This window comes from Parus major, chromosome 8 (assembly GCF_001522545.3).
Source record: "Parus major isolate Abel chromosome 8, Parus_major1.1, whole genome shotgun sequence".
Taxonomy (NCBI): Eukaryota; Metazoa; Chordata; class Aves; order Passeriformes; family Paridae; genus Parus; species Parus major.
Window position 1 is genome coordinate 29,629,377 of NC_031777.1, and position 27,667 is coordinate 29,657,043.

The window sequence follows — 27,667 nt, forward strand, 5'->3', positions numbered from 1 at the left end:
ATTTGAAAGAAATCAGGAGATGAAATCAGGAGAATTTGAAAGAAACCAGTAGAAATTTGAAGCTCCCACCACCCACCTCTCCTCTAAAGCTGTACAAACCAAGCTGCTGCTTTTGGTTTTGTTTTTTCTCCTTCTCCAGGGTGCTGAGGAAGAAATAAATCTCCTTTTGCAGGTGTTTCCCCTTACCTCATGCGATAATGGAGCCTGAAGGATGATTTCTCCTCCACCTTGAAGACCTGGTTTGGAGCATACCAGAGCTTTTTGTTCTCGTCGTACAGAGCGAAGAGGTTGTGGCACAGAGGGGACACAGCTGCCATAAAAACACACAAATGACTGAATCACCAGCTCCAGCCCACACCCACAGCCCAAAAAATGCAAAAAGCAAATATTGGATCACCAAAGGAAACAGATACTGGGATTAGCTGGGAGTAAATACTGGGGAGGAAAGGTAGAGGTGGAGCCGTCACCTCGGCTGAACCCAGAGCTTTGGGGTGGATTGAACAGATATTTCTGCTCTTAATTTCATTTTCTCAAATCCTGATTTTGCCCTTGAAGGTCTGAGCTTCAAGGAAATGAATTAAAACCTACATTTTTTGTCCAGGTCACAGAAATGGGAGTTTCACCAAACCCACAACTTTGTTCTCAGCTTTGTTTTGGGAATGAACTCAACCCCCAGAGCTGAAAGGAGGTTTTAGCAAAGAGCAGACTTTGACATCAGTCTTGGGTATCAATCTTGATATTAATCTTTGATATTAATCTTTGATATCAATCTTGGATATCAATCTTTGACATCAATCTTTGATATCAATCTTGAATATCAATCTTGGGTATCAATCTTTGATATCAATCTTGGGTATCAATCTTGGGTATCAATCTTGGATATAAATCTTTGATGTCAATCTTGAATATCAATCTTTGATATCAATCTTGAATATCAATCTTTGATACTAATCTTTGATATCAATCTTGAATATCAATCTTTGATATTAATCTTGGATATNATATCAATCTTTGATATCAATCTTGAATATCAATCTTTGATACTAATCTTTGATATCAATCTTGAATATCAATCTTTGATATTAATCTTGGATATCCATCTTGGATATCAATCTTGGATATCAATCTTTGATATCAATATTTGATATCAATCTTGGGTATCAATCTTGGATATCAATCTTGGATATCAATCTTGACTATCAATCTTTGATATCAATATTTAATATCAATCTTGGGTATCAATCTTGGGTATCAATCTTTGATATCAATCTTTAACATCAATCTTTGACACCTGCTTTGAGCCCACCCCACACCTGTGCTGTTGTCCTGGTTTAGGGCAAATTTGGGAGAGAATTCACAGATCTGTTCAAATTCCCTGTTGCAGTTTTGGGAGCAGCTGCAGCAGCTGTGATTTCACAACCCCAAAAGAGCAGCTCCTGCACACCAGCAGGAACAGGTACCCTCACTAAATATTAAATTTATTGATAAATTTATTTTATAAATTTATTTAAAAATTTATTTAAAAATTTATTTAAAAATTAAATCCCCTGACTCTGCTCAAACCTCTCCAAAAACAACACCAGCTCTCATTTGGTGAGGTTTGTCCTTGAGAGCTGCAGGAAAATTCCTGCCCAGTTCCCTTTGCACACCCCACAGCACCTGGGTAACATTTGCTGTTTCATGGGGAAAGAACCTCAGAATTGTAAATATAAAAAGCCCACTGGACTTCTAGATATAAAAATATTTTCAAAATGCATATATATATATATATTATATATAAAATATATTATATTATAAATTATGTAATATATATATAATATAAAATATTTTATATATAAAATATAAAAACCCACTGGGCTTCTATATATAAAATATTAAATATATATACATATATAATAAAATATATAATAATATATATTCTATAATATGTATTACATACTAAATATATTGTTATATATTATATAATATATATAATATAATATATTTTTATATATAAAAATATATAAGCCACTGGGCTTCTATATATAAAAATATTTAAAAATATATATAATAAATAATAAACATTATTTAATATATAGAGTATAATATATTATATATATATTATATTATATAAAATGTAATGTATATAATATATAATATATATTAAATAAAAATATATTGTTATATATTATATAATATAAAATATTTTATAAATAAAAATATTTTATATATAAAAATATAAAAACACACTGGGTTTCTATATACAAAAATGTTATATATATTATATATAAAATAGATAATAATAGATAACAATTTATATTATATAATATATAGACTATAAAATATATTGTAATATATTATATAATTTATATATTATATATAAAATATATAATAAATAATATATAAAATGTTTTTATATATAAGAAATACAAAAGCCCAGTGGGCTGTGAGATCAAACAGAGATGAAATCCATTTTTCCTGGGGAATTCCAGGTGTTTTGCTGTGCCCCAGCCCAGAGGGAGGGGCTGCCACGTGAGATAAAGCAGATTTGAAGGGATTTATTGGGATAAGGTGGCTCTTCCCTGAGTGCCAGCCAGGGGATGCCTCCCTTTGGGCTCTGGCAGGCCCCTGAGAGCTGAAATAAATCCAAATACTCACAACACCTCTGGGCAGCCTCGATGCACAGCTCCTCCGAGGTGAACTCGCCACTGGAGTAACAAATGGGGGCTTTGTCCTGCAGGTAGAAGAGGATTTCCAGCCCCTGGTGTTGAGCTTCCAGGTTGAGTTCATTTTTCTTTGTGCTCCTCATTTTTGCACAGAAAGCCATGGCTTTGCAATCTTCTTTTACGTTGAGATACTGGGAGAGGAGGGAAAAGAGCAAAGGGGAATTATTATTATTATTATTATCAGGAATTATCCATCAAAAAAAATCAGGGATTATCCATCAGGGCTGCCTGCCAGGGACCAGGCACCACAACTCTCCAAAACCCTCAGCTGGGGATTTATTCCAAACCAACGAGGTGAAAAAGGGGGAAAAAAGAAATGTCAGTGATTTTTCTGGTTCTGGGATTCATTCCCTTCTCTTCTGCTGGCTCCACAACTATTCTGAAAAGTTTTTCTTCTCAAAGCACAAATAATTTTCACATCCTTCAGCACCTAATTGGCTGGAAAACAACACTTGAGCCTGAGCAATTTAAACAGCTCATTTTATGTTTCCCTCTTAAAGTAAAAAAAAAAGTCATTTTCTATTTTTACAACCCCTTAAGAACAAAATATTTCTCATTGTTTTCTCCCCTCTCATCCTTTGTGTTTGAAACTCCTGATGCTTTATGAGTCATGATGTATTTGAAAAGATTTATTGGCATTTATTTTTTATTATTACTTCTCTGTCTCTGCAGGAGGAAAGGGTAGAAAATTGACTCAAAAGAAAATTGCATTTTATACCAAGTGCTTAAATAGAAAGAGCAGAAAGTTATTTATTTGTGTTCTTTGTTCCATGTTTTCCTAAGCCCAAACCAATTTTAGAGTTTATGAGATTAATCCTCCCACTAAAAAAACAAACAAAAAATGAACTCCCAAAGCAAACACACCTGCATTTATGTGCCTGTGGGATCCTCTACACAACTGAAATGGGTCTTCACTCTCCCCAGGAGAAACTTCACTGTGACTGAAGGAAAAAGGAAAAATTACCATTATCAGGAGCAGCTTGGTACAGTTTGAATTGAAATTAAATGAAATTAAATGAAATTAAATGGTCAGGCTGATCAAATTCCACCGCAGTGCCAGGAACCTTTATTGTAAAAAATGTCTTTATTGTAAAACAAATGTCTCCAGCCCCAGGAACCACCCAGAGTTTGGGCACTGATCCCTTCTGACACTTTGGGGGCACTGCCTGAGATGTAACAGAAAAAAAAACCTGGGAAAACCTTGGTTATTCCCTGTTTTTTTCCCTATTTTCAGGTTGGAATTGCTCTCAATCCTCAGCTGTGATAGCTCAGGAATTTTCCTCTGTGCTTTTTCTCCTCTGTGTATTTGTTCCTCACATTTTTTGTTAGATGTTTATTCCAATTTTTCCCTGCTCTGTTTTTCCTTCCCCTCCCAGATTATCATTTAAAATGTGTCCAAACCAAAACTGCTCACCTGAGGATGGAAGATTCCTCCACTTCCAGCCTCCTTTTTCCCTCCTCCCCCATCTCTGCCAAAACGTGTTTAAACCAAGTGTATATTTATTATTTTTGCTTCACCTTAATCTGACATCCTTAATCAAACATTGCTTTAAAACCCTGAGGCTTAGTCTGGGAAAAATCAGAGCTACACAACTTTTCCCTGGTGCTTGGGAAGAGCCCAGCAAACGTGATCCTATCCCAGAAAAAAGATTACATGGAAAATCCTGGCACACATCCCCAATTAAATTGCATTTTCCTGCCATCCCTGCCACTGGAATGCTAAATTTGAGTTTCCAGACACCTTCCCTTGGCAATAATATGGGGAAGAAGTAATTGAGAGTGTGATTTTTGGGATATGCAGACAAACCAGGAGTTATTTCTGCACAGCACCATAAAGTTGAAATGCAAAAGGTGAAATACATTAACTTGAACCTCATTAAAACCACCTCCTTTTAAATTAAATAGAACTGAAGCTCGATATATTTTAATGTCTGTGTGGGCCTAATGTTAAAAACATTGTCCAGATGTTTTTCAGTGTGAGGGGGAATGTAAAACCACTGCCTTTTACAGATTCATAAATCAAATTTCTTGTTTTTCAACAGAGCTGCTTTGCTTTGGTTAAAAGCTCCCACTCTTGCTTTTAGTCACAGCAATTCCCAGAATCCTCAAAACCTTTAAGTGCTGCCTCATTTACAAAACCTTCTGGGGATGAACCAAACCACCACAACATCCAAACTGTGATTTATTATTTCCTAATGGCTTTCCCAGCCGTTCTCATTGTCAGGGATTCACCTTTTCCAAAAAATCCTCCCTTGGAGCTGGACAAATTCCTGCTCTGAGCATCCTTCCCCACACCTGCACAGCCAAATCCCCACAGCTCTGAGATGGGAAGGGCATTTTTATTATGTTATTTTATTTTATTTTATTTTATTTTATTTTATTTTATTTTATTTTATTTTATTTTATTTTATTTTTATTTTATTTTATTTTATCCTTTGCCTCACCAGTTGTTTTTTGTGGATTTTCCAGTCTCTGCTCCAAGGACAGCATCTGCTTTCCTCAGGCAGATTTTTAATTTCACTTCATTTCTGTTTCTCCCAGCTCTTGGTGATGCACCCTCCAAAGTATTTTTGGGAATTCAGGATGGTTTTTCTTGAGATTCCACTCCCCCAAGCAAAGCTTTTCCTGGTTATTTAAAATCCTGACCATGGCTGGTCAAGAAAAGCCAGCTGAGGCAGACAGAGCTCTCAAAAACTGGTATCAGAATTAATTATGAAATTATGGAATTGGGGGAGGGAAGTGTAAAGTTGGGTTGTTCAAAATCAGTTTGGCTATTAAACTATTAGGATATTTGGGAGAGAATAATATTTGGTAAAAACTGACTATGATTTGTTACATTTGAAACCCAGCAGCTCCAGCATTTTTAAGAATAAAACCAAATGTACATCAATATTTATTAAACTGCCCTCTAAAATGCCTCAAAAACTAAGAAAAGGCAGATGCAGAAATTAAATCTTTTTGAAACTCTGTGCAAATCTTCCTTGAAGCAGAAGGATGCTGCTCCAGCAACACCACTCTTCACCATAAACCAGGCCCCTGGAAGCCAAATGCAAAAATGGAAGATCCATTGCAAGAGCAAAAGTCCCTAAAACACGAACACAGGAAAATTCCAGATAAAATCAACCCAAAACTCACTTTGAAGCAACATTTGCAAGTTCTTCCTCTTTTTCACCCTCTCAGCCAATTTGGTTTCAGATTTCCTAATCTCACTGAAAATTTAGATATATGAGCACGTGCTATTTGTTTTCCACAGGGCTCTCTCACCAAATATACATTTTATTTGTTTTCATTTTTCATTGTTGTGTTTATTTTACGCTTTTATTCAGAGTGATCCATTCACACAGGATTAGTAATTCCCCTTTGGGTTTTCCTGTGGAATCCATGCTGTGATCTGACTGCTCCACGTTATAAAATTATCTTTTTAAATAAGGCCAGGAGGGCACAGAATGGAAATTTTCACCCAAAGTGTTTGATGTGCAGCAAAGTTCTCAAGAACTGAAAACCAGCCAGCTCCACCAGCAGCATGTAAATATGAACAGATATTAAATAATTCCATTTTTAGCAGTCTGAGTGCTCTGCTGAACCCCGAGAACTGACCCTGCTCCTTCCCTGGGCCTTTCCAAGGCGCTTTCAGCATTTCTCTGAATTTTGTGACGTGTCACCAAAGTGGGAAGAAGTTTCTCAAGTTCTAAAGAACTCTCTCTCAGAGAGTTGGGTGTGAATTGTTCTGTCTTTATTGTTCTGCCTGTGAGGGCTGGGGCAGATTCAGGAGCACACAAAGACAAAATCCCTTTTTTTTTTCTGTATTTCCTGCTCGTTCCAGCCTGATTTTCCTTTGGGCTGCTCTAATGATCAATTTTTCATCATCTGTTTTTTGTGACCTTTAAAGGTCACAACCCCTCTGCAATGAGCAGGGGCATCTTCAACTAAATAAACGTGTGCTTAATTCTCTTTTCATCCCCAATTTCTGGTATAATACCTTGAAATGCTACAATTCTCAGGGTTTACAACCAATTATTATATCCTTGTACAGTCAACCCCAAGCACTTCTCTGCTAAACCAGGATCAGTTTCCTTGGAGGGAAAGGTCTCAATCCTCAAGAAATCATCATGGAAACCTTCCAACAACAACCCCATTTTCCCCATTTTTCTTTTTTTAAAGTAGTTTTTCCTCACAACTACTTTAAAAAACAGCTTTATTGCTCAGACTGATGCTGAGGGGGCTGAAGGGCCAGTCCAGTTTGAAAGGGATTTACACGGATAATTTGTTTTTATTCCGGCCTGGGACGCGGCATTAATGATCCTTTTCCTTCCTTGATGTTCTCCTCTCTCATCCCCGTGCCTGAGGTGGTTTGGGGATGGAAGATGGGATGGGAATTCTCTGGAAAAGAGCCACCCCACCTTCCCAGCAGAGGAGCAGAGCTCCAGGAAGCGCGGCCTCTTCCCGGTGACACCGCGCTGAGTCCAGGGGTTTCCTGAGGGGCATTTCAAACGTGGAAAAACTTCCAGGGAAATCACTGGTCCTGGCAAACACCTCGGCTTTCTGGCAGGAGAAAGAGTTCAGGGCTGTGCAGAGCCGGTTCCTGTGGGCACTGACCCTCGCCAGGGCTCTGGATAAAAGTTCAGGTTCCACAGGAGTGGATTGAAAGGGAAGGAGGCGCAGGGAGCGAGGAGAGGTCACACACATCACGCACAGCAACAACTCCACAGCTTCAGTCCAGCACTCAGGGAGAGCCCAGGGAACAGCCCTGCCTTCTCCAAGAGAGGAGAACACGCTGCACTCATGGATCCATCCATGGGAAGGATGAAAATGAACGTGGAATGGAGGAAATCCCACCCCAACACGTGCCATTGCTCATGGAGAGCAGAGCAGGCCAACGCCACCACACAGCTGACCCTGCACACACGGCCAGGGCACTGCTGGAAAAGCTTCCCCAAGCAGGAAAAGCCACCAGGGAGGAGGTGAAAGCGGTTTCATGGCTCACACCTTCCACGTGAAGGTCTGAAACTGGAGAATTCCTCTCCTCTTTAACCAGGCAGGAGCAAGAGAGGTCATTTCATCCTGTTCTCCCGAGCCTTTAACATCTCGGAGATCCCACCATGCTGAAATGATGCACAAAGAAACCTCTGGGGGCTCGTGATGCATCTACAGCCTCTGAGAGCTCCAAGTTCTCCTAAAAGCCAAGTTTTATAAGCCAGAGTCCATCCCACCTCACCTCATTCATTCAAGAGAATTTGTTTACTCCACAGGCTGTGCTTGTGGACAAGGGATGATCCCCAGGTCTCAGCAAGCACCCATTCCTTAGATAATTCCGTTATATTAATTATATTATCCACTATATTAATTTAATCATTATTAAATTGTATTATTATTTGGTAATTTAGTTAATTAATTTAACGATTTATATTAAATTATTAAAGAATAACTGGATAATTCCTTAGATGATAATTCCAAAGGAACTGTTTGTACCCCACTGCTGCAAAACAAGCCCAACAACCTCCTCCACGACCCCCTGGTGCTCCTCATCAAGGGAATCCCACCTTTCACCAGTTTTTAAGGAAAAAGCAGGCATGGATTGATTTGCCAGCACCTGGAATTGTGACCTTACACCTTTGCTAAGAAGCAAACCAAAACAAGCGAGCAGCTGAGCTCTAGCAAAGCCAAGACTGGTGAGAAACATTCTCAGTGTGTCCCTTCTGTAAATGAGAAATGAAACGAGCTGCTGACTTCACCAGGACGTCAGGGCAGCTCTCCCACATCCCACCCTAAGGGAGCAGCTCCTCCCAACCCCCTGAGCAGGTGAACTCCTCCAAGGTTTTGTTTTCTGAATGTTTAAAACACACAAAGGGGCCGGGGCTGGGTGGCCACGGAGCTGCTGTGAAGGTCCCTCCTGCTGGCTCACCAAACCTCACTTCCCTCCTGCTCCTGCTCCTGAGAGCAGCTCCAGATGTTCTTCCTGAGCTTTTTCATTTCCACTGGGTGCACAACTCCTCCCCTCCATAAAAACACGGATTTGGGTTTGGAAGGGACCTTCAAGATCATCTCAGTGCCACCATCAGCCACCACACCCATGGAGCTCACCAGGCCTCACAGAGGGAACAAGCAGCAGGGGAGGGTTTGCACCTGCAAAATTCCTTTTTGAACAGAGGAATGAAATTCCTTTAACAAAATTCCTTTAGTCCAGCACCATCCTGCTCTGGAGCTGAGCCAGAAGCTGTGAGGGCATCACAGCTCCTCCCACGGAGCACAAATTCCTGAGGGCAAGGACCAGCCCCAGCTTTCCCTCAGAAGAGCAAACTGAACTCAAGCTGCTTTCAAAATAAACATCACCCACTTGCTTCACTCAGATCCCTTCCAAAGGCCCTAAAGAGCTTCTGACTGTGGTCAACATCTCCTGTGAGAAGGGCAGAGCACCTGAACCCCCCGGATCTGGCAGTCATGTGCTTCCTGTGGTGGTTTTGCACTTTGGTAAGACTTTTTTTTGATGATCTGCCTTTTTTTTTAACTTTTTTCCTTTGTGGTGAGAAGATATTGTTAAAGTTCACTCTGAAGGGCTCACGATTTAAAACAAGGCCTAAACAAAACTTCACTGTTTTTGTTCACCTGTTAAAAGCAAACCAAAAATAACAAAAATATCCCCTAACCAAGAAACATTCCTGCTATTATAGAGCTGAAAACCATGAAATTCCACCATTAACTTGGGATTTACTACTCACATCAAGAGAAATTTGATCTTCAAAACCCCTCTCTCTGCTCCCCTTTTATTAATTTCAAGTCCTGCTCTAGCCCCCATCTGTATTTTGTCAAAAAGGTGCACAAGAACTCGTCAGGCTCCATGGAAAGTGGACAATATAACTTTTCCAACCCTAAAAATTCCCAAGAGGATTTATTAGGCTGCACTGGTTTGGTGTGCAAAGAAAACAACGTTTTCAGTTTAGAAAAGTGAGTGCAGAGTGAGCAGCTCAAGCACTTCATGGTGAAAAATGAACCCATGGAAGAATCAAATGCTACTGAGATATAAATTTTAATACAAGTGGGAAATACAGTTATTGATTCCCCATCTGTTGGGAGAAACACAGCAATTTCTTTTTATTATAAACAGATCACCAGAGAACACCTGTACTCGTGGCTGGCTGTAAAGATATTTATCTCCAGTAGTCAGGGGAAGGAAGTGAGACAATTAATGAACCTGTCTGGAGTAAAATGAGGTTTGCAAGTCCTCTGAGAAGGGATCTTCTCTCTGCATCTCAACTCATCCCTTTAAACTGCAGATTCAAATCTGGATGAGTGAATTCTCCCCCAGGATATGCTTTGTTTTCCTTGCAATTACTTTTGTATTTTCAGGCTTTAATGAATCCTCATAGTGCCTGCTCTGAATTCTTATATTGCCACCATCAAAAAGAGGAGCTGAGCCCTAAATGCCACCTGGAAAGAAGACAAAGAAATGATGTGGTTCAGATCTCCCCTTAAATTGTATTTCTCCGATCCCAACTGCAACAATGACTGGGAAAAAAAACCCTTTTAATTTCTCCCAGCTGAAGACTCTTTTCTTCCAAAAAAAAAAAAAAAATCAAACAAGGAAACTGGCAGAAAACACTTGAAACAGAAGAAGCCAATCAGTGAGAGCCAAATGAAGCCTTCAGAAAGTTGTCTCAGTAAACAACTTGAGCTCTGCCAAAACCCAGGATCCTTGTGCCTCTCTTTGGTGGCCAAAAGCAGAACTCTGGCTCCTCTGGGATGCTAAGGACCCTTTTCCCAAGGTTTCCCAGGGATTCTCCTGCAGAATATGAGCAGCCAGCTGCAGTTAAAGTTTTATCTAACAGCTGCTTTCTGCCTCAACCAGAGGAACACCCTGTTATTTGTCTGGTATCAGTTTTATCTCCCGAGACAATTCTGTGTTTGAGAACCTGTAAATCGAGTCCTGCCCTCCAGCACCACCCCCTAACAAACTTCAACGCTTCCAGACACCATTACAGAGTTGTTGGGGTTGGTTTTTTTTTTCACCAATGAATTTTCACTGGCCAGTTTAACCAGTTTAACTCTGCAGGAGCTGCTACAATTCAGAGTTTGCTGGTGTGAGTCTCCTGCCAGCCATGAGCCCAGGATCACCCTGGCAAGCAACCCAAATATTTACCTTCCATTCATTCAATCTCTTGGACAAATACACCCATTGTTTTTAACTAACTTGCTGAACAGGAGTAAATTTTACATGTTTGTATCTGAGAATTGTGTCAACAGTGGCTCAGCGGCGCTGGGACACGTCAGTGCAGTGATGAGCAGCGTTTTTTGTTTTCCCTTCCTTAGGGAGTCCCTGCTGGGGTTATGGATTTGAAAATTTATCCTGCAGCTCACACAATTGTCCTGTCACTGAGATTTAGGTGCCAGAATGCCCAAAGCTGCCTTTACACCCATCACAGAGCCTCTGCTGCGCTGCACAGCTGGCACACATCCCACCCAACAGCGATTCCAGCCTGGCACCAACAACTTCCCTGCCCTAGAAAACCTCACTCCTCTTCCAGCTTAACAATCCAAATAAACTCTTCTGTTCAGTTCTGCTGGGGCTGAATCATCTCGAGTTTATTTGTTTATTTACAATTTTAGAACTCGCTTTTTAGAAAACATTTGCTTGTGCCGTTTCTGCAGCAGCTGCCTGGTAACTCCAGGTGGTTTTTAACTCCAGAATCATCATCCTGTGAGTCTTACACCATGCAGGAAAGCTGAAAAAAACCCCAGCTTTGAACATATAATCTATATTTCAGAATCCAAAGTCAAAAATCATGAGAGGAATGCAAACTTCTATGTTTTGAGTCTGTCTGCACTGCCAGCACTATCTGTGTGTTATGAAAACTGACAGTGGCTCAATTTCTTGCTTTGGCCAAGAGTAGCTCCATAAAAGCTTACAGCCAGTTCATTTTTTGGTTCTGATTTGATTTCAGCTCTCCAGAAACTCAAAGCAGCAATTTCCCAGCTGCAGCTCTGCCTCCCTCTTGCAGGAGCAGCTTTGGATGCAGGAGCATTTTCCTGCTGCTGGGGAGATCTTTGGGCTGTGCTCTCCTGGGATCCACATGAGGCTGATTCCAGGAGCTCTATCCTGTCCTGCTGATTCCAGGGGTTATCTCCTGTCCTGCTGATTCCAGGAGTTGTCTCCTGTCCTGCTGATTCCAGTTCACTCCTGCCCTGCTGATTCCAGGAGCTCTCTCAGCTCCACTTTATCCTCACCCAAACCCAACCTCTGCCCTGCAGAGCCATCACCCCGCTCACCCTTCCCAGCTCCGCTGCCAACACCAAGCTCAAGGAATTTGGTTGTGGGGCAGGGAACGTTGGAAAAGAAAAGGAAAACACAAAATTCCCAACTCATGGCTACAAACCCTGCCAGCAAATCCACTCCTGCAGCTCTCTGCTGCCTTCCCTCAGCAGCAGTAAACAGGAAGCCACCGCTGAAGCCGGTGACACGAAGCCACCCCAAGCAACCTGCTGGGCTTCCTCCTGCTGCAGCCACAGCTGGCAGCAGCTGGAGAGAGGAGAACAGCTCAGAGGGGAGGACAGAGCCAGGGCTGCACCTTCCAGACCTCCAGAGGAAAGACAGCACCCTAAGGATGGTGGATATTGCAACAGCAAAGCTGGGATTTGTTTATTCCATCGTGGCTAAAACCTCGGGATGATTTATTATTTATTAAAGTTTGGAGGTAAAATTCCACCTGGTGAGGTGAAAAAACAGCTCTGGGTACTACCAGAGGTTTTAAAGTCCAATTTCTCCCTGGAGGTCCAGAGGCAATCCTGTGAGAACCACGCTGCAGCACAAGAATTACACCCAGAATTAAACAGCTCAGAAAAAGCAGCACTGAAGACAAATGAAAGGAGCCTGCTGCCATGGAAAGTGGTTTTAAGAGCTTACTACGGCTCTTAACTACCTTTCCTGTAAAGAGCTTAGTACAGTAAATGTGAGTAAGCAAATATTAAAAATAGCCAAGCTGGGCCACTCTTGCTCAATGGCTTTTAGCACTGACTCAGACAGAGGTGACTCATCCCAAATCCCATCCCAAATCCCATCCCAAATCCCTCCTGCTCTGCTTTCCCACTCCACATCACTCTCAGGAGCTCCAGGATAGAGGGAAAATTCATCAGGATTTCCTATTCCTCCTTTCAGCCCTCCAGGATTGTTTGGAGAATATCATTTGTGAGTTTATGCTGCTGAAATTCAATATTAAAAATTGCTCCAAATGAAGGGTTGTCGTGCTAAAATCACTCTCCAAAAGTTTAATGGGAAACTCCCAAACATTTCGGGCCAGAAAATAATTCCTTACCCTCTCCCCATTAAACACAGCCATGCTGAGCTACTGAGTCACCCTGTAAAATACTGAATTTCTGAGTTATCCTCTAAAACACTGAATTACTGAGTTGTCCTCTAAAACAATGAATTGTCCTCTAAAACATTGAATTTCTGAGTTATCCTCTAAAGCATTGAATTTCTGAGTTACCCTCTAAAACACTAAATTTTCCTCTAAAACATGGAATTTCTGAGTTACTCTCTTAAAACATTGAATTTCTGAGTTGTCCTCTAAAACATTTAATTACTGAGTTATCCTCTAAAACATTGAACTATCCTCTAAAACACTGAATTACTGAATTGTCCTCTAAAACAATGAATTGTGCTCTAAAACATGGAATTTCTGAGTTGTCCTCTAAAACATTTAATTACTGAGTTACCCTCTAAAACAATGGATTACTGAGTTGTCCTCTAAAACATTTAATTACTGGGTCACTCTTTAAAACATTGAATTTCTGAGTTACCCTCTAAAACACTGAATTATCCTCTAAAACACTGAATTTCTGAGTTGTCCTCTAAAACATTTAATTACTGAGTTATCCTCTAAAACATTGAATTGTCCTCTAAAACATGGAATTTCTGAGTTATCCCCTAAAAAACTGAATTTCTGAGTTGTCCTCCAAGCCCACCCCCAGAAATCCCAAAGTTTTGATCACAGCCTTTCTGAATTCAGCATCTCTGCCCTTCATTCTCTGAACCCCACAAAAATCAGAAAAAAAACCTCTTTATTTACAGGAACTGGTGGTCACATACAGGGAATTTCCACAAAGTTGGTAATTTTTATGTTTTGACTGTACATTTACCATGAAAACAGAGCAGAAAAGCTTTTAAAAAACTCTTCCTGTTAGAAGCTTCATTAAGATTAATTAAGCTAATGGGATATCAGGGATATATAGACACTAGAGGTTGTAATGTGTGATCCTGGTTATTTAGATTTAGTAGATATTTATGTGCTTAAAAATTATTTATTAAATATAATAACCCAAACTCTTTGTGAGAATTGCAGTGAGAGTGATCCAATAATTAATGCTTTAAATAAGATTATAATAATGATTATAATTATAATTAATGCCTTAAGAGAGATCACCAAGAAACAGCCAAGGGAAGAAAACAGAGAGGTAGCAAAGCACACAGTTAATGTTCTAATTATGTAATTAATCCTCACATAAATAATTCAGAAGTGATGTCAGGTTTTTATTGCATCTTTCCCTCTCACTGCCAAAATAAGTTTATTTTGGGGTTGAGTGGCTTTTTTTTGGACATCAAGGGGAAAAAAAAACCCAACACAAGAGGAAAAATCCTGAAACCTTTAGGAAAAATCCTTCATATCTTATGGAAGTTGTTGAGTATTATATTTGCACTACTCTGGTAGGTACCTACAAATTAATTATTATTAATTTTTTCTCTCCATTAGGTTGTGTCAACCACAAAAAAAAATTACAATTTTTTTGGTTTTTTGGTGGTTTTTTTTCAGAAAAAACACAACATCGCCAATTTTCACCTTCACTCAGGAAAAAAGAGAGGACAGAGAAACATTAAGCCCAGACTAATTCACATATAAACCATTAAAAAGCCTGTGGGTAAAACTAACAAAACCCAGCAGCAACAAAGCCCAGCTCAAACCGTCGAGTCACAAAAACAGGAACTGGGCTCTAGAGCTGGGGTTTTGTATTTCCCCTTCTGAACCTGATACCAGAACTAAGAACACATTTTGTGCCTCAGAGACCACGAGACACAAAATTTTCTCAATTCTAATTTTATTTTATTTTATTTTTTCTTTTTGGAGGGGGGAGGGTAAATTCAGAATTCATTGTTTGCTACAAAAATTTGGTTTTAATTTGAACTGAGCTGTGAGTGTAGTTTCACACCCCACTCTGGATTTTTATTTATTTTTCTACAAATGAGAAATCATTCTACAAATCATTCTATAAATGAAGAGTGAACAAGGCTGGAAAAGAAGGGTTCCAAGGGAAATTTGTGAATCCCAGAGATAGGAAATTTGGAAAGACAGAGGGAAAGAAATAAAAAAAGAGGGGTGAGAGACAAGTCTGAGGAACTTTAAATCACAATTCACACATGAAATTTGCTGCTTTAGTCACAATTCCAAAGCCTGGATTTCCAACCCAAAATCTATGGAAAAAAAGAACTTTTATGAAGCATCTGGACATTTCCTGCTCAGCTCCAAAGCTGCACAAATTTCCAGATCCAGTGCAGCTCTTCTGGTTAATAAATATTTAACTGCAGCAGGCAGCACTTCCTACAAATCCCACTTTGGGAAGCAAATCCTGCTGTAAAGGACATGAAATCCTGGAGAAAATAAAGAGAAATAAAAGCAGAAGGTGCCCTGTGCACACACAAAAGTGAGGGCACCACAGCCCTGAGCCATCCGAGGGAGCTTTCAGCTCCAAATTCTCTTCTCCACAAACAACTTCCTTTTCTTTCTGGCCTTAAAAACAACTCAGAAATTGAATTGCAACTTATCACAAAGGAATCTGAACAACAAAACCTCCAATTTTATCTTGTTGTTGGTTTATCCCTTACAAAAACCAGCAATTCCACATCAGGCATTTCCATAATTTACAGAAACCTCTGGATTTTTGGGAGGTTCAAAAACCACTGTCCTGTCACTGGAATTACCAGAGAGTTGTTATCCCATGAAAACTGACTCAAATTCAAATTTATTTATTAAAAAAATTATTTATTTATTAAAAACTGATTAAAATTCAAAGACCTGAGAGAATATTTTAGTACACATTAAATAAATATGAGGTGTCTGAAGCAGATCTCTGTGTTAAAAGGTTAATCAGAGACTTCAGACAAAACTCACAGGAATCAGTTTTAGGGGAAAAAAAAATCTGTAATTCTTAAATTGGATTTATCAAGCATTTTTTCTTGAGAATTACCATAAGTAATTCTCACAGAGGGCAAATACTTGATTTTCAAATCAAAATATTGCCCTGGAAATCTGGCCCCAACCAAGCTGCATTTCTGTCTTGGTATTTATCTCACAAAATCAAGTTGGTTCATTTCTCAAATACACATAAATTATATTTAAGAATAAGAAATGTTTTGGCAATAAAAAAGCCAACATTTATTTTTATGTATGTGGTTTTTGTGCATACAAAGGTGGTTATCTTTATAAAAAAGATTATTTGCAATTAAAAACTGCCTGTTGCATCTCTCCTAACAATTTCTATTTCTTTCTAAATAGAAAAAAGGAGTAATTTTCCTTGTTCTTACAGGGAAATAAACTCAACAAATCCATCAGTGCACAGTCTATTTTTATCCCCCTTCAGTGCTCACTGTACAATTCACCTCTGCTGAAAATCTGACATTTTAGTGGAACAACACATGCAGAAAACATCCTCATGAGCAAATTCACCTGAATTTAAACCAAAAAAAATATAAATAATAATCCTGCTCTACAAAATCACCACGATGAGAATGATTCCCAAGAGAGAGAAATTTGCATGGCACCATGAAACCTAATTTACACTTACAACTCTTGCTCTGTACATTTTTATTTAAATTATATTAAAAGCTTTGATTTATTAAGTGTCAAACACCCCAGAAACACCATCCCCACTTCTTATTTTTGTCTCAAGAAATCCAGAGTTAATGGATTGTGAGCAGAAGTCACTGAAATCAGGGCAAAGGATTTCATTTAGGCTGATTTAAAACTCTGTTTTCTGCCAGTTCTCATCACTTGGCCTGGAATGGTTTGGATTGGGAAGGACCCAGCTCATTCCCCAAATGAAAAATGCCTTTGATAAAAGCTCTGGAAAAGCCACCCTGCCATTTCAGCTGGGAAAAATGAGAGTTTAATTGAGAATTACAGAAGCCAAAGCCATTATTTTAAAATCTTGTGAATTCTTTGCTGTTTACTGGAACACAAGAGCAAACAGATGGGGCAAGGAAAGAATTCCAGATATTCCTATTGATAAGTAGCCATTCCTTGCTACTTATCAATAGGACTGAAACACACACATTTAAAATGGCAATAAATCCAATTATAAGCTAAAAATGGATGTCTGAGGTGTTAACATGATTAAAAATTATTTATTACTAAAGTGCTACATGAAAGATGTTCCAGCCTCTTAATGAGAGTGGACAAAACGTTTATTTTCTTAAGCATGAGATGGTATTTTGTCTTATTAAAAAGGATTAATTATTAAGGATGTGTCCTGATGAAATTATCATTTTTCTCTTCCTAAAGGCAGAGCCTTGGGCTCAGAATGAAACCACAGCTACCAAATGAAAGAGGAAAGAAGAGAATTATTGCATAATTAATTGGTCTGACACCCCCCATTACTCATGCTCACCCCAGTTTGTATTTTTAGGTCCCACTCCAGGAAATCATCTCTGGATGAGCTGAGATGGGGGAATGACCCCATTTTATCCCATTTTCTTATGGGATGCTCATGGAGCAGTCCTTGGCCTAAACCCTCTCCTTAAGAGTCTGATTCTAAACTAAATCCTAAAAAATTAAGCTCTATTAACACAGAGATATAATCTATTAATAGTTATATAAAGGCTTCTTAAAAAAAAAAAAATATATATATATAATATATGAAAAGTTACATAAAGGCTTCTTAAAAAATAGAGATATATAAAATATAAAAAGTTATATAAAGGCTTCTTAAAAATAAATATATATAATATATTAAAAGTTATATAAAGTCTTCTTAAAAAATAAATATAAATATATGATATATAAAGTTATATAAAGACTTAAAAAACAGATAAAGATACATAATATATAAAAAGTTATATAAAGGCTTCTTAAATAAATATATATATAATATATAAAGTTATATAAAGGCTTAAAAATAGATATAGATATATAATATATCCAAAGTTATATAAAGTCTTCTTAAAAAAATATATATAATATATCAAAAGTTATATAAAGGCTTCTTAAAAATAAATATATATATAATATATAAAAAGTCACATAAAGACTTCTTTAAAAACAGATACAGATATATAAAAAGTTATATAAATGCTTCTTAAAAAATAAATATATATAATATATAAAAAGTTATATAAAGTCTTCTTAAAAAATGGATACAGATATATAATAGATTATATAAAGTCATAAAAACAAATATATATATAATATATAAAAAGTTACACAAAGACTTCTTAAAAAATAGATCTATAAAAAGTTATATAAAGGCTTCTTAAAAAATAAAAATAAATATATAAAATATAAAAAGTTATATAAAGGCTTCTTAAAAAATAAAAATAAATANATATAAAGGCTTCTTAAAAAATAAAAATAAATATATAAAATATAAAAAGTTATATAAAGGCTTCTTAAAAAATAAAAATAAATATATAATATATAAAAAGTTATATAAAGGCTTCTTAAAAAATAAAAAATATAATATATAAAAAGTTATATAAAGGCTTCTCAAGCCTTTGGTTGAGGCTTAACAAATGAAACATTTCTGTTCCAGGCTGTGCCCTCCCAATGAGTACAGACATGTAGAAAAGTTTTATAGGACCATAAATGTGTATTTGTTCAAGAGATAAAGATCATGATGTCAGTTTTCCCTGCTAATTAACCACTCCCAACTTGCCCTGTCTCTGGAACTGAGCAACACCAGGTTTGAATAAATAAATATATATCCTAAAACAGCCTGGGAAAGCTGCTCATCTCCACTGATCCTAGAAACTGCTAAACCAGATTGAAGAGAGAAGAATTTTCTTTTAAAGGATAAACTTGGTGATTAGAACATCCCCTAAAATTCTAAAAATTCTAAAATTCCAGAGCCTGGTGAAGGTGTCACTGCTTTATTGATGGATATCAGCATTTATTGGGAAAAAAAAGGGAATTATCCCACAGGGATGGGACATTGAGTGATCATGTGCTGGCCTGGCCTAAATCTGAATTACTGCAGATTAAAGAGCTCCCCAAATGTTGGCTGAAACAGGCAGTAAATCTTCTTTTCCTTGGTTTTGGCTGGGAAAAGCTGTGGTTTTAACAAAAACCTTTGCAATATCAGCAAAAATTATCAGGAAGAGCGGTTTGCATCTCAGCTGCATTTCAAAGGCTGAACTGGCCACAAAGCTTGGAGAAATCCAAGCTTTTATGTAATAATATTTCATATTAGATTATAGTATTCATAATATTCTGGATATTTTATTCAGAATATTCACTATTTTATGTAATAATTTCAGTTTGTGTGCTCAAAGCTGAGCTTTTACAGAGCTCGGGGACCAAAGGGGAGCCAGCAGAGCGTGCACACAAACAAGGGCAGCAATTGAACTGCTAATTAAACTTCATCAAGCAGTTAAGTAACGAGGACACAGAGGATTGAACAAGTCCCAGGGAGTTTGTTCACCAGACAAAGCACGAAATAAAATCAGTGAGGGGTGGTGTTGAGAGGTGAAGGTGAGGCAGGACGCAGATTTAGAGGTTCTGCTTTGGTCACATAAAATTAATCCCATAAAATGAAACCCATAAAATGAATATTTCAAGTGCAGAGAGGAGAGGGTGGTTCTATAGGAACGGGAAATGATGCACAGACAGCACCAGGTCACTGTGGTGAGAAGAATTCCAGGAAGAATTCTGCTCCTGATGGAGCTACACTGCTCCACCTCAACCCAACTTGGTGTTCCTCACACAGCATCTTCCCAAATTCCTCCAGAACTGAGGAGAAACCTCCTGAAACCACTCACACCCACCACAAGCCAAGAAAAAACTTGGTTTCTTCTTTGAATTCACCTCCAAAGCCCTAAAAACACGGCGTGATTAAAGCTGGAGGCTCTTTAAACACGCAAAGGGTGAGGAGTTAATCTCACAGCCTGGAAAATCTGATCAGCATCCTCAGCTTTTGGGTGTTTAATGCAGGCAGGATTTAAAAGCCAAGCCTGTTTGCTGATGTTATATATCTGGAGCCTGTCAGTCACGTGTGCAGGAAGCTGAAAAGGCTGTAAAACCCACAGGTTTTTTATATTTTTAAAAAACAATTTGGCAGAAGATAGCTGTTCTTTGGTAAAAATGCAGCTCTGAGCCAGCCATCCCTGTATGGCCTTTCACTTATATCAAAATCAAACCCACAACTACAAAAAAAGTTCTTCCAGGCCGTGAATTCCTCCTAAAATAATTGTTGGTGTAGAACAACACGAGCTGATCTTTTCCAAGTGGGGAGAATTCCAGTTGGGAAAGATCAATTTGCATTTCCATGGTCAAGAAACAACCTCATGTTCCACTCAGGATCCAGCAGGGGTTTCCTTGGCAATGAATTGTGATGATCCCACCAAAAATCAGGGATCATACAGAGGTTCCTTATCTCTGCCCAGAGTCTGGATGAGCTCTTGACTTCTGTCTTCAGGGCCTGCAGTTATTGAGAGACTTCTACAAATCAATACCTGAGTCAAATAAAAGACATTTAAGGCAAGGCCTGAGGTTTCTAATAGGAAAATGACAAGGTTAGAACTCCATTTCAGAGCCCAGACTTTTCCATCAGGAACACTGGAAGGCAGCAAGTGCTAAATCTGGGAATTGCAGCTGTTACTTCATTACCAAAGTCAAATCTTCCTCTTCCTTCAGCTTGAGGACAAGAAAAAAGGGTAAAAAAAAAAAAATAAAAAATATAAATTTGCATTTGCAGATCCAAATCAAGAGCAATTTATAATTTTTTAATAATTTATAATATTTTTTTTTGAAGGGAGGGTAATTCCTGTAGCACAGAGTGACAGAGCTGTCCAGGGTGACAGCACAGGCTGCCACAAAGGTGTGATAAACACAGCTCAGGCTCCCTGACCTCTGCTCCTTTATGAACTTTTAAACTCTCAACCCCAGCAATTTCAAAATTATCAGTGCCTGCTTTGCTGTACTTTGAGGAAAAGTGAAATACAGAAGTGTCCAGGAAGTGAAAGGTTATTTCTTGTGCATCCTCAGTAAACACGAAACGCTGAGTGCACAAGAAAACATTGCACAAAGTGACCCAAAAATACCATTTTCCAGCTGGTTTGGATGCAAAACCTCAGCACTTGGAGTAGCCACCCCTTTTTTCCATGCTTGAGATAAGAGGTTTGATATCCTGAGGACAAAAAAACCAACCCATGCAAAATAGATTTAAATACAAAAGACTGAACCTAATGCAGCACTTAAGGTGCTTTAATTTGTTTTTTATTTAATTTATTTTTTTAAAATTTATTATTATTTTTTCCCTTTAAACATTTGATGCTCTGCAACTAATTTATCTTCATGAAAAGGAAAAAAAAAAAACAAAACAAACAGAACAACCCACACAAATAAAAAAACCCCTGCTTTGTATTTGTTACCATACTTTAGTAAAATCCAGTAAAAGCCACCAGATAAGAGGTGAGAGTTTGATATCCTGGGGACAAAAAAAACCAACCTAAGCAAAATAGATTTAAATACAAAAGACTGAACCTAATGCAACACTTAAGGTACTTTAATTTCTTTTCATTTATATTTTATTTAATCTATTATTTATTAATTTATTATTATTTTTTTCCCTTTAACATCTGATGCCCTACAACTAATTTATCTTCTTAAAAAAAATAATAAATCAAACAGAACAAACCACACAAATAAAAAAAAAACCTGCTTTGCATTTGTTACCATACTTTAGTAAAATCCAGAGGAGAGCAGAGCCAGGTATTTATGGATGGCAAACACCAGGAAGTTATTTAGACTGTCCAAGTGCCAAGGTTTTTGAGGCTTTATCTTTTGTTTAATGTATCTCTCCAGTGAATATAAAAGTCACCTCTGCCAAATTCAATTCCTGAAAATCTGAGTCCATGCACAAAGAAATTAAAAACAAAAAAACCCTTAATTAATTAAAAAAATAAATTAAAATTAAATTTAAAAATTAATTAAATTAAAAAAAAATAAAAAAACAACTAAAAAACCCTCCCTCCTGTCCCAGTCATGGACTGAGAACTGTCTGCTCCATTTTCCCTGTGTTAAAAAAAAAAACATGGAAGGTTTAGATCTGTCCTTTTCCTGACAAACAAGGTGTTGTGGGGTTTTCCCAGGTTTCCTGAGTTGAACAACATTTTTTTCCTGTTCCAAATGACATCAGCCAACATTAGCTCTGTGCCAGCTTCCAGCCAGGAAAACAAAATGGTTTTAAAGATCCCAATAAACTCATTTTGATAGAATATGCACCATATTGAAGGGTTATTATTAAGAGGATCACTAATACAATTTAATATTGCAATATCCTGCTGAACTCCAGCTGGGCTCCCTGATGAACAAGACAGATTCCACTCGGTCTTGGAATAGCTGGAAGAGACAGAAAACACTCAAGGAGCAGTCTAAACAGCACTTGGAGTCCAAAACTGCTGAAAATTTGAACTGTATTCATATTCTGGGGCTTTAACAAGCCAAAGCCCCTCTCAGATCCATTTATAAACAAGGGAGGAATGTGCAAATTCCCTTTAGGGGTTTTTTTCCTGGAAGGAGGAAGAGCAGTTGTCAGATTTTGTGTTCAAAGGGAATTATGCCTTTGGGAACTGGGGCCAAACTCTTGACTCTTGGTAAATCCCACATGCTTCAAAATTCAGAGAATACTGCTTTAAACACTGGATTAATTCCCTTTATTAGCAGAGGCTCCCTTATGCAGCAGACCTGCTTGAAAGGAGCAGCAGTAAAATCTATCACAATGCAAAGCAACCAGAAAAATGGATTTATAAGAGCTGAGTTTCCCAAAGTCCCCTTGCAGAGGCTCCTTCTTGGCATTTCCAGAAAACTGCAAAGCAGGACCAACAGCAACACCAAACAATTTTAATTTAACAATTTTCCTACTCTCTGCTTATTTCTACCTTACTCTGCAGGTTGGTTTCTCCTCATATAAAAACTCTTTTTCCCCCCAGGCTTTCAGCACTACCTGTCTCCACAGTTTGGGATAATGAAAAAATCCTCTGCTTTTCCCTCAATCTCCAGTTCTTTTCCTTTATTTCCTAAATTACCTTTTACATCCAAGAGGGGGGAAAAAGGAAATCTAAAATAAGTGAAACAGAATAATTTTATGTGCCAGCAGTCTCAAGGCATAATCTCAAACACTTCAGACATGATATTATTAGTCATATTAATCATATTAATATCTGTTATCAACCCTCCCACTCTGTGTAAAAGGCATTATTGATATGTAGAGAAACTGCTCCAGACTTTACTTTTCCATGTCAAAGCTGCTCTCCCAGTTTCCTGTAGCTCAATTTTTCTATCAGTTATGCAATTTATGTTTTATTTATATAACCAGTTCAAGAAAAAAAAAACAAACTAAAAAACAAAACTCAGTAATTACTCCAACCAGCAAAACTCTTTGCAGTTTTATAAATAAAGTTTTATAAAGCCCTTCAGCATGAAGAAAACAGTCAGAGCATGTTCCTTAAAAATCCACCTGTCTGCGACAGGCCTGGACTTTAAAACCACTAAATTGTACTTCCTCCTCTCCACTTTCAGACAACAGAAACTGCAGCCATTTTGCCCAAGAAAACCATCAGAAAACCAAAAAATCACCATTCTTCCCCCAGTAGTTTTCAGCACTGTTGCAGTTTTTTTGGAAGGATCTATGTAAAACAAACCCTGGAATGGAGCCCCAAAGTGCTGCTAAAGAAATCGAGTGAGAGAATAATCCCCCTCCTCTGTCCCTTCATGTCCTGCACAGAAACTACAGCAAAAGATGGAAGTAGCAATTTAGCTGCCAAAACCCCCAAAATGCTGATTTTTATTTTTTTTTAAGGCTCCACTTTCCTTCTTAATGAAGTTCAAGCATTTCTGTCTCACCCTGCCAGCAGAACTGAGCTGTATCAGCCCATGAAAATCTTTATTGCAGGCAAGCTCTCAGCATTAACTGCCTGAATTATGTGCTTGAACTGTAAAAGCCATTTTCTATCAATTTAGCAAGTGTTTGCCATCACCAATACCTGAAACCTAATTGCATTTTAAGTGCTTCAAAGATCTGGAGCAACTCTGAGTGTGTTTACAGGAATAATGCCTGAATTGCAAACTGTTAGCCAGGCTGAAAAAGAACAGGTTTTGACCCAGAAGAAAACATTTTATCATTTTTAATTGCTGTTGGACACCAGACAAAGCAGGAACCGAGCCCCAGCTCGGTGTTGCCTCCACAATCTGGCTTCTCAAGCTCCTTTCTGGGTCAGAAATTCTCACAACAACCCTTTTCACACCTTGATAAAACCAGTCCTAAGGGTTTGCTTTAATGTGTGAAGGTTTTGGCCTCTCCAAACTATGTGAGCACCTTCCTCTTTATGGAATCAGAGCAGCTCTTTCTGCTGCATTTCACAGCCAACACAAGGATTATCCATCTGGGTGCTGGATTTGGAAGCTCCTTCCTCATTTTGAGCCTCTTCCTCATGCCAGATCAGGCATCAGAAGGTGCCAAGGAACCCGAGGTCTGTTCTGTTGAAGAAAAAGGTGTTTCACCTCCAAAATGCAGGGAGCAGGGGGAGGTACGTGGTGGGAAAAAGGTGAAGCTGTCAGGATGATACCTGTGAAAACAGATTTTTCCCCTCCACACAGAAAAGGGAAGCTGATTTCTCTGAATCCTGTCTTTATTTACCAGACTAAACCACTACAGAAATGTCTGTGTAAACCCCCTGAATTTACAGCACCTGTAAGAACCCTGCCTCACTTCCAGCCCTAGAGGGACGACAAAAGAATTAAATTAATTTGAAATTGCAGAGTCTGTTTGACCAAGGGAAAAGTGAGTTTAAAAGGAATACTGATTTTACCCCCTGAGTGGCTCTTCAGGTGCACTTCAACTTTTTGCTTTGCAGCTGATACAGGTTTTGCTTTTCAAAGTTTTTGCATTAAATATTCCTGATTTTTTTTTTAACTAAAATTTAACAGCCAACTTGAACTTACAGAAACAGTTTGACATTTACAGAAGCTACTTCTCAAAAAAAGGGCCACAATTAATTCTGAACTAACTTTGCAGTCTACGGCCTTCCAGGAGTTCACAAACTGAAAAATTATTCCTGTTTTGTGTTTATATTCTTGTTCAAGTTTAAACCCACCCACCCTGGCTTTTCACATCACCCTCCCCAAAGGCCAGAGACCCAGCTGAGCCACCGGGCTTTGGGAGGGCCTTGCAGATACTGTGACACTTAGATAAGCAACATATTTAACAACTGAATCACTAAAAATATACTAACAAAACGATTTGTAACATCTGCCTGCCATGACAAACTTTTAGCATCTCAACCCTGACGGGTTTGTTGGCTCAGCCAGAGCAGCACGTCCTGAGCTGGCCCCACATTTCAAAGCACCTGTCTTGGTATCACCTAACACAGACCCAGATCAAGGTGCAGCTTCCTGTGTGTTTTAAAAACAAGTGCCAGGAGGAAATGCCTCCCAGTCCCCTTATAAGGGCAAAACTGAACTTAACACCAAGCTGCAGCACCCGAATAAAGCAGTACCAAAGTACATCCACTCTGCTCGGAAATAAATCTGCAGAGAATCTTTCTCAAGCAGAGTTGGGTTCATTGGAGTTTAGTTTTGAATTATTTCCACCTGCCTCCCCCAAAAAAGAAAGCCCAGAGTTTTCTTGCACTGCTGTTAGCATTCTAGACATGCCTCAAAATATGATTTTTCATGGTTGATCCCTCGGAACATCTTCTGAGGATCCCTCTGCATCCTCCAGAGCACAGGGACAGTGCCTGTTTGAACAGAGCTGGATCCATCCTCTCCTGCCACACTGAGCCACTGCTGAGTTGTCTTTCTACCCTCAGTCTCCATTATTAGCAGCAGGCTCGATGTGCTTCACACTCATCCTGGTTCTCCTCATACATGGATTTTAACGATCCAAATTCAACGCCATTATAGAATCAGATTGGTGTGGTTTGGGAGAGACCTTAAAGATCGATTTAGTCGTGACTCCCTGCCATTATCCAACACAGCAATTATCTCCTCTCTCACACACACAGAGCAGAATTATGTTTTGGGCGAGGTGTACAGCCAGCACATCTTGGTTTCCTGCTCCGCATCCCTGCGTGTCCTTGGGGGTGATGGATACCCAGCCTCAGGTGACCCACAGCTGTCCCTACCTCCCGTGGGGGAAGGAGCAGGGGGGATGAAAGATGTCCCAAAGTGTCCCAATGCCGGGCTCCCACACCGACAGCCGGACACCATCAGCTGTCCCAAGGCCGGCGCTTGGCCGGGAGCGGAAGGCAGCGGGATTTCCCCGGCACAGAGAGCGCACAGGGCTCCGCTCTCACCCACGGCCTCCGGGTGGTTTTAACTCCTCCAAACCCACCGGCGGCCAGAACCGGAGCTCTTTTATTGCTGTTCCTCCAGCCGCCGACCCGAAACGTGGCTCTGACAGCCCTGCCGTGCCCGCACCCCCGCCTTAGGGGCACCAGAGCACTGGGGGCAGCTCTATCCCCACCCTCTCGGACCGAGGGGACCCCGCGGCTCCTCTCGGCTCAGGGGAATACGGCGGTTCCTCTCCCGGGCCCTCAGGCAGCGGCAGAGCCCCACGCCGCCCCCGCGGAGCCTCCCCTGGAGAGGCGCCCGCCGCCCGCGCCGCCCTCCCCGGCTCCCCCCGGCCGGCCCCACTCACCGCTGCCGTGGCGCCCGGAGGGGCGGCCCGGGACGCTCGGAGCGGGCCGGGCGGTGCTTGGTTCTCGGTGCTCGGGGCAGCCCGAGGCCGGGCGGTGCTTGGTTCTCGGTGTGGGGCAGCCCGGGCCGGGCGGTGCTCGCTGTGGGCTCGGTGCAGCCGGCCGGGAGCGGGGCAGCCCGGGCCGGGCGGTGCTCGGTGCTCGCTGTGGGCTCGGGGCAGCCCGGGCCGGGAGCGGGGCAGCGCGGGCACGGCCCGCGGCGCTCGGAGGGCGGCGGTCCCGGTTCGGCGGAGGCCGCAGCGGAGCATGCGCGGGGCTGGGCCCGCCCCGGGGAGGCGCCTGGGCCCGGCCGGGCCCGGCTGAGGCGCCGAGGGGGGCGGCGGGGTGCGATGGAACCGTTCCGTGTGTGGGAACGGCCCCTTCCAACACCGACCGTACCAGGGTTCTGCGGTCACCTCTGTCACCGCTCGACAGTGCCGGAGTTGCGGGCTGTCACCTCCACAGAGGTGACATGCTTGTCATGGTGCTGTTTGAGCTAGAGAATCCCGGAATCCCAGAACCACTGAGCTTGGAAAAGCCCTCCGAGCCCATCGAGTCCAGGCAGTGCCCAGTGCCACCCAGTCAGCCAGCCCAGAGCACTGAGCACCACATCCAGGCCTTCCCTGGACACCCGCAGGAATGGGCACTCCAAACCTCCTTGCACTGCTCCTTCCAAGGCCTGACCACCCTTTCCATGGAAAAATTCCTCCTGATGTCCAATCTAAACCAGTCCTGGCACACGTTAAGACCATGTTCTCTTGTCCTATTGCTGGTCGCAGAAGAAGCCAACCCCCACCTGGCTCCAACCTCCTGCCAGGTGTGTTTGGATCATCATTTACAAACCCACATCCTCATTTCCATTCTCACGCCCGTGTAAACAACTCGATGAAATGAGATGCTCACAATCCTCCCATTTGCACAGAAAAGAAACCGGTTTCTTCACTGCGGTTTCAAACTCTTGTCAAAGTCACAGGAAACAGCACAAGTGGAAGTAAAACGAGCGAAAAAATGATTCAGTTTAATGAAATCATTG

General features: G+C 40.1%; 1 protein-coding gene across 1 annotated transcript in view; it reads right to left on the reverse strand.

The window, feature by feature from the left end:
* Positions 1 to 26,829, reverse strand: part of JAK1 (Janus kinase 1) — a 48,690-nt gene extending 21,861 nt beyond the window's left edge. The window contains exons 1-4 of the mRNA XM_015636460.3: positions 26,598 to 26,829; positions 3,570 to 3,646; positions 2,638 to 2,836; positions 187 to 310 (exon numbers count right to left, since the gene is read on the reverse strand). Of these exons, the coding sequence (XP_015491946.1) occupies positions 187 to 310; positions 2,638 to 2,836; positions 3,570 to 3,575 (329 nt within the window). The 5' untranslated portion in view covers positions 3,576 to 3,646; positions 26,598 to 26,829. The remainder of the gene's footprint in view (positions 1 to 186; positions 311 to 2,637; positions 2,837 to 3,569; positions 3,647 to 26,597) is intronic.
* Between the last annotated feature and the right edge of the window lie 838 nt (positions 26,830 to 27,667).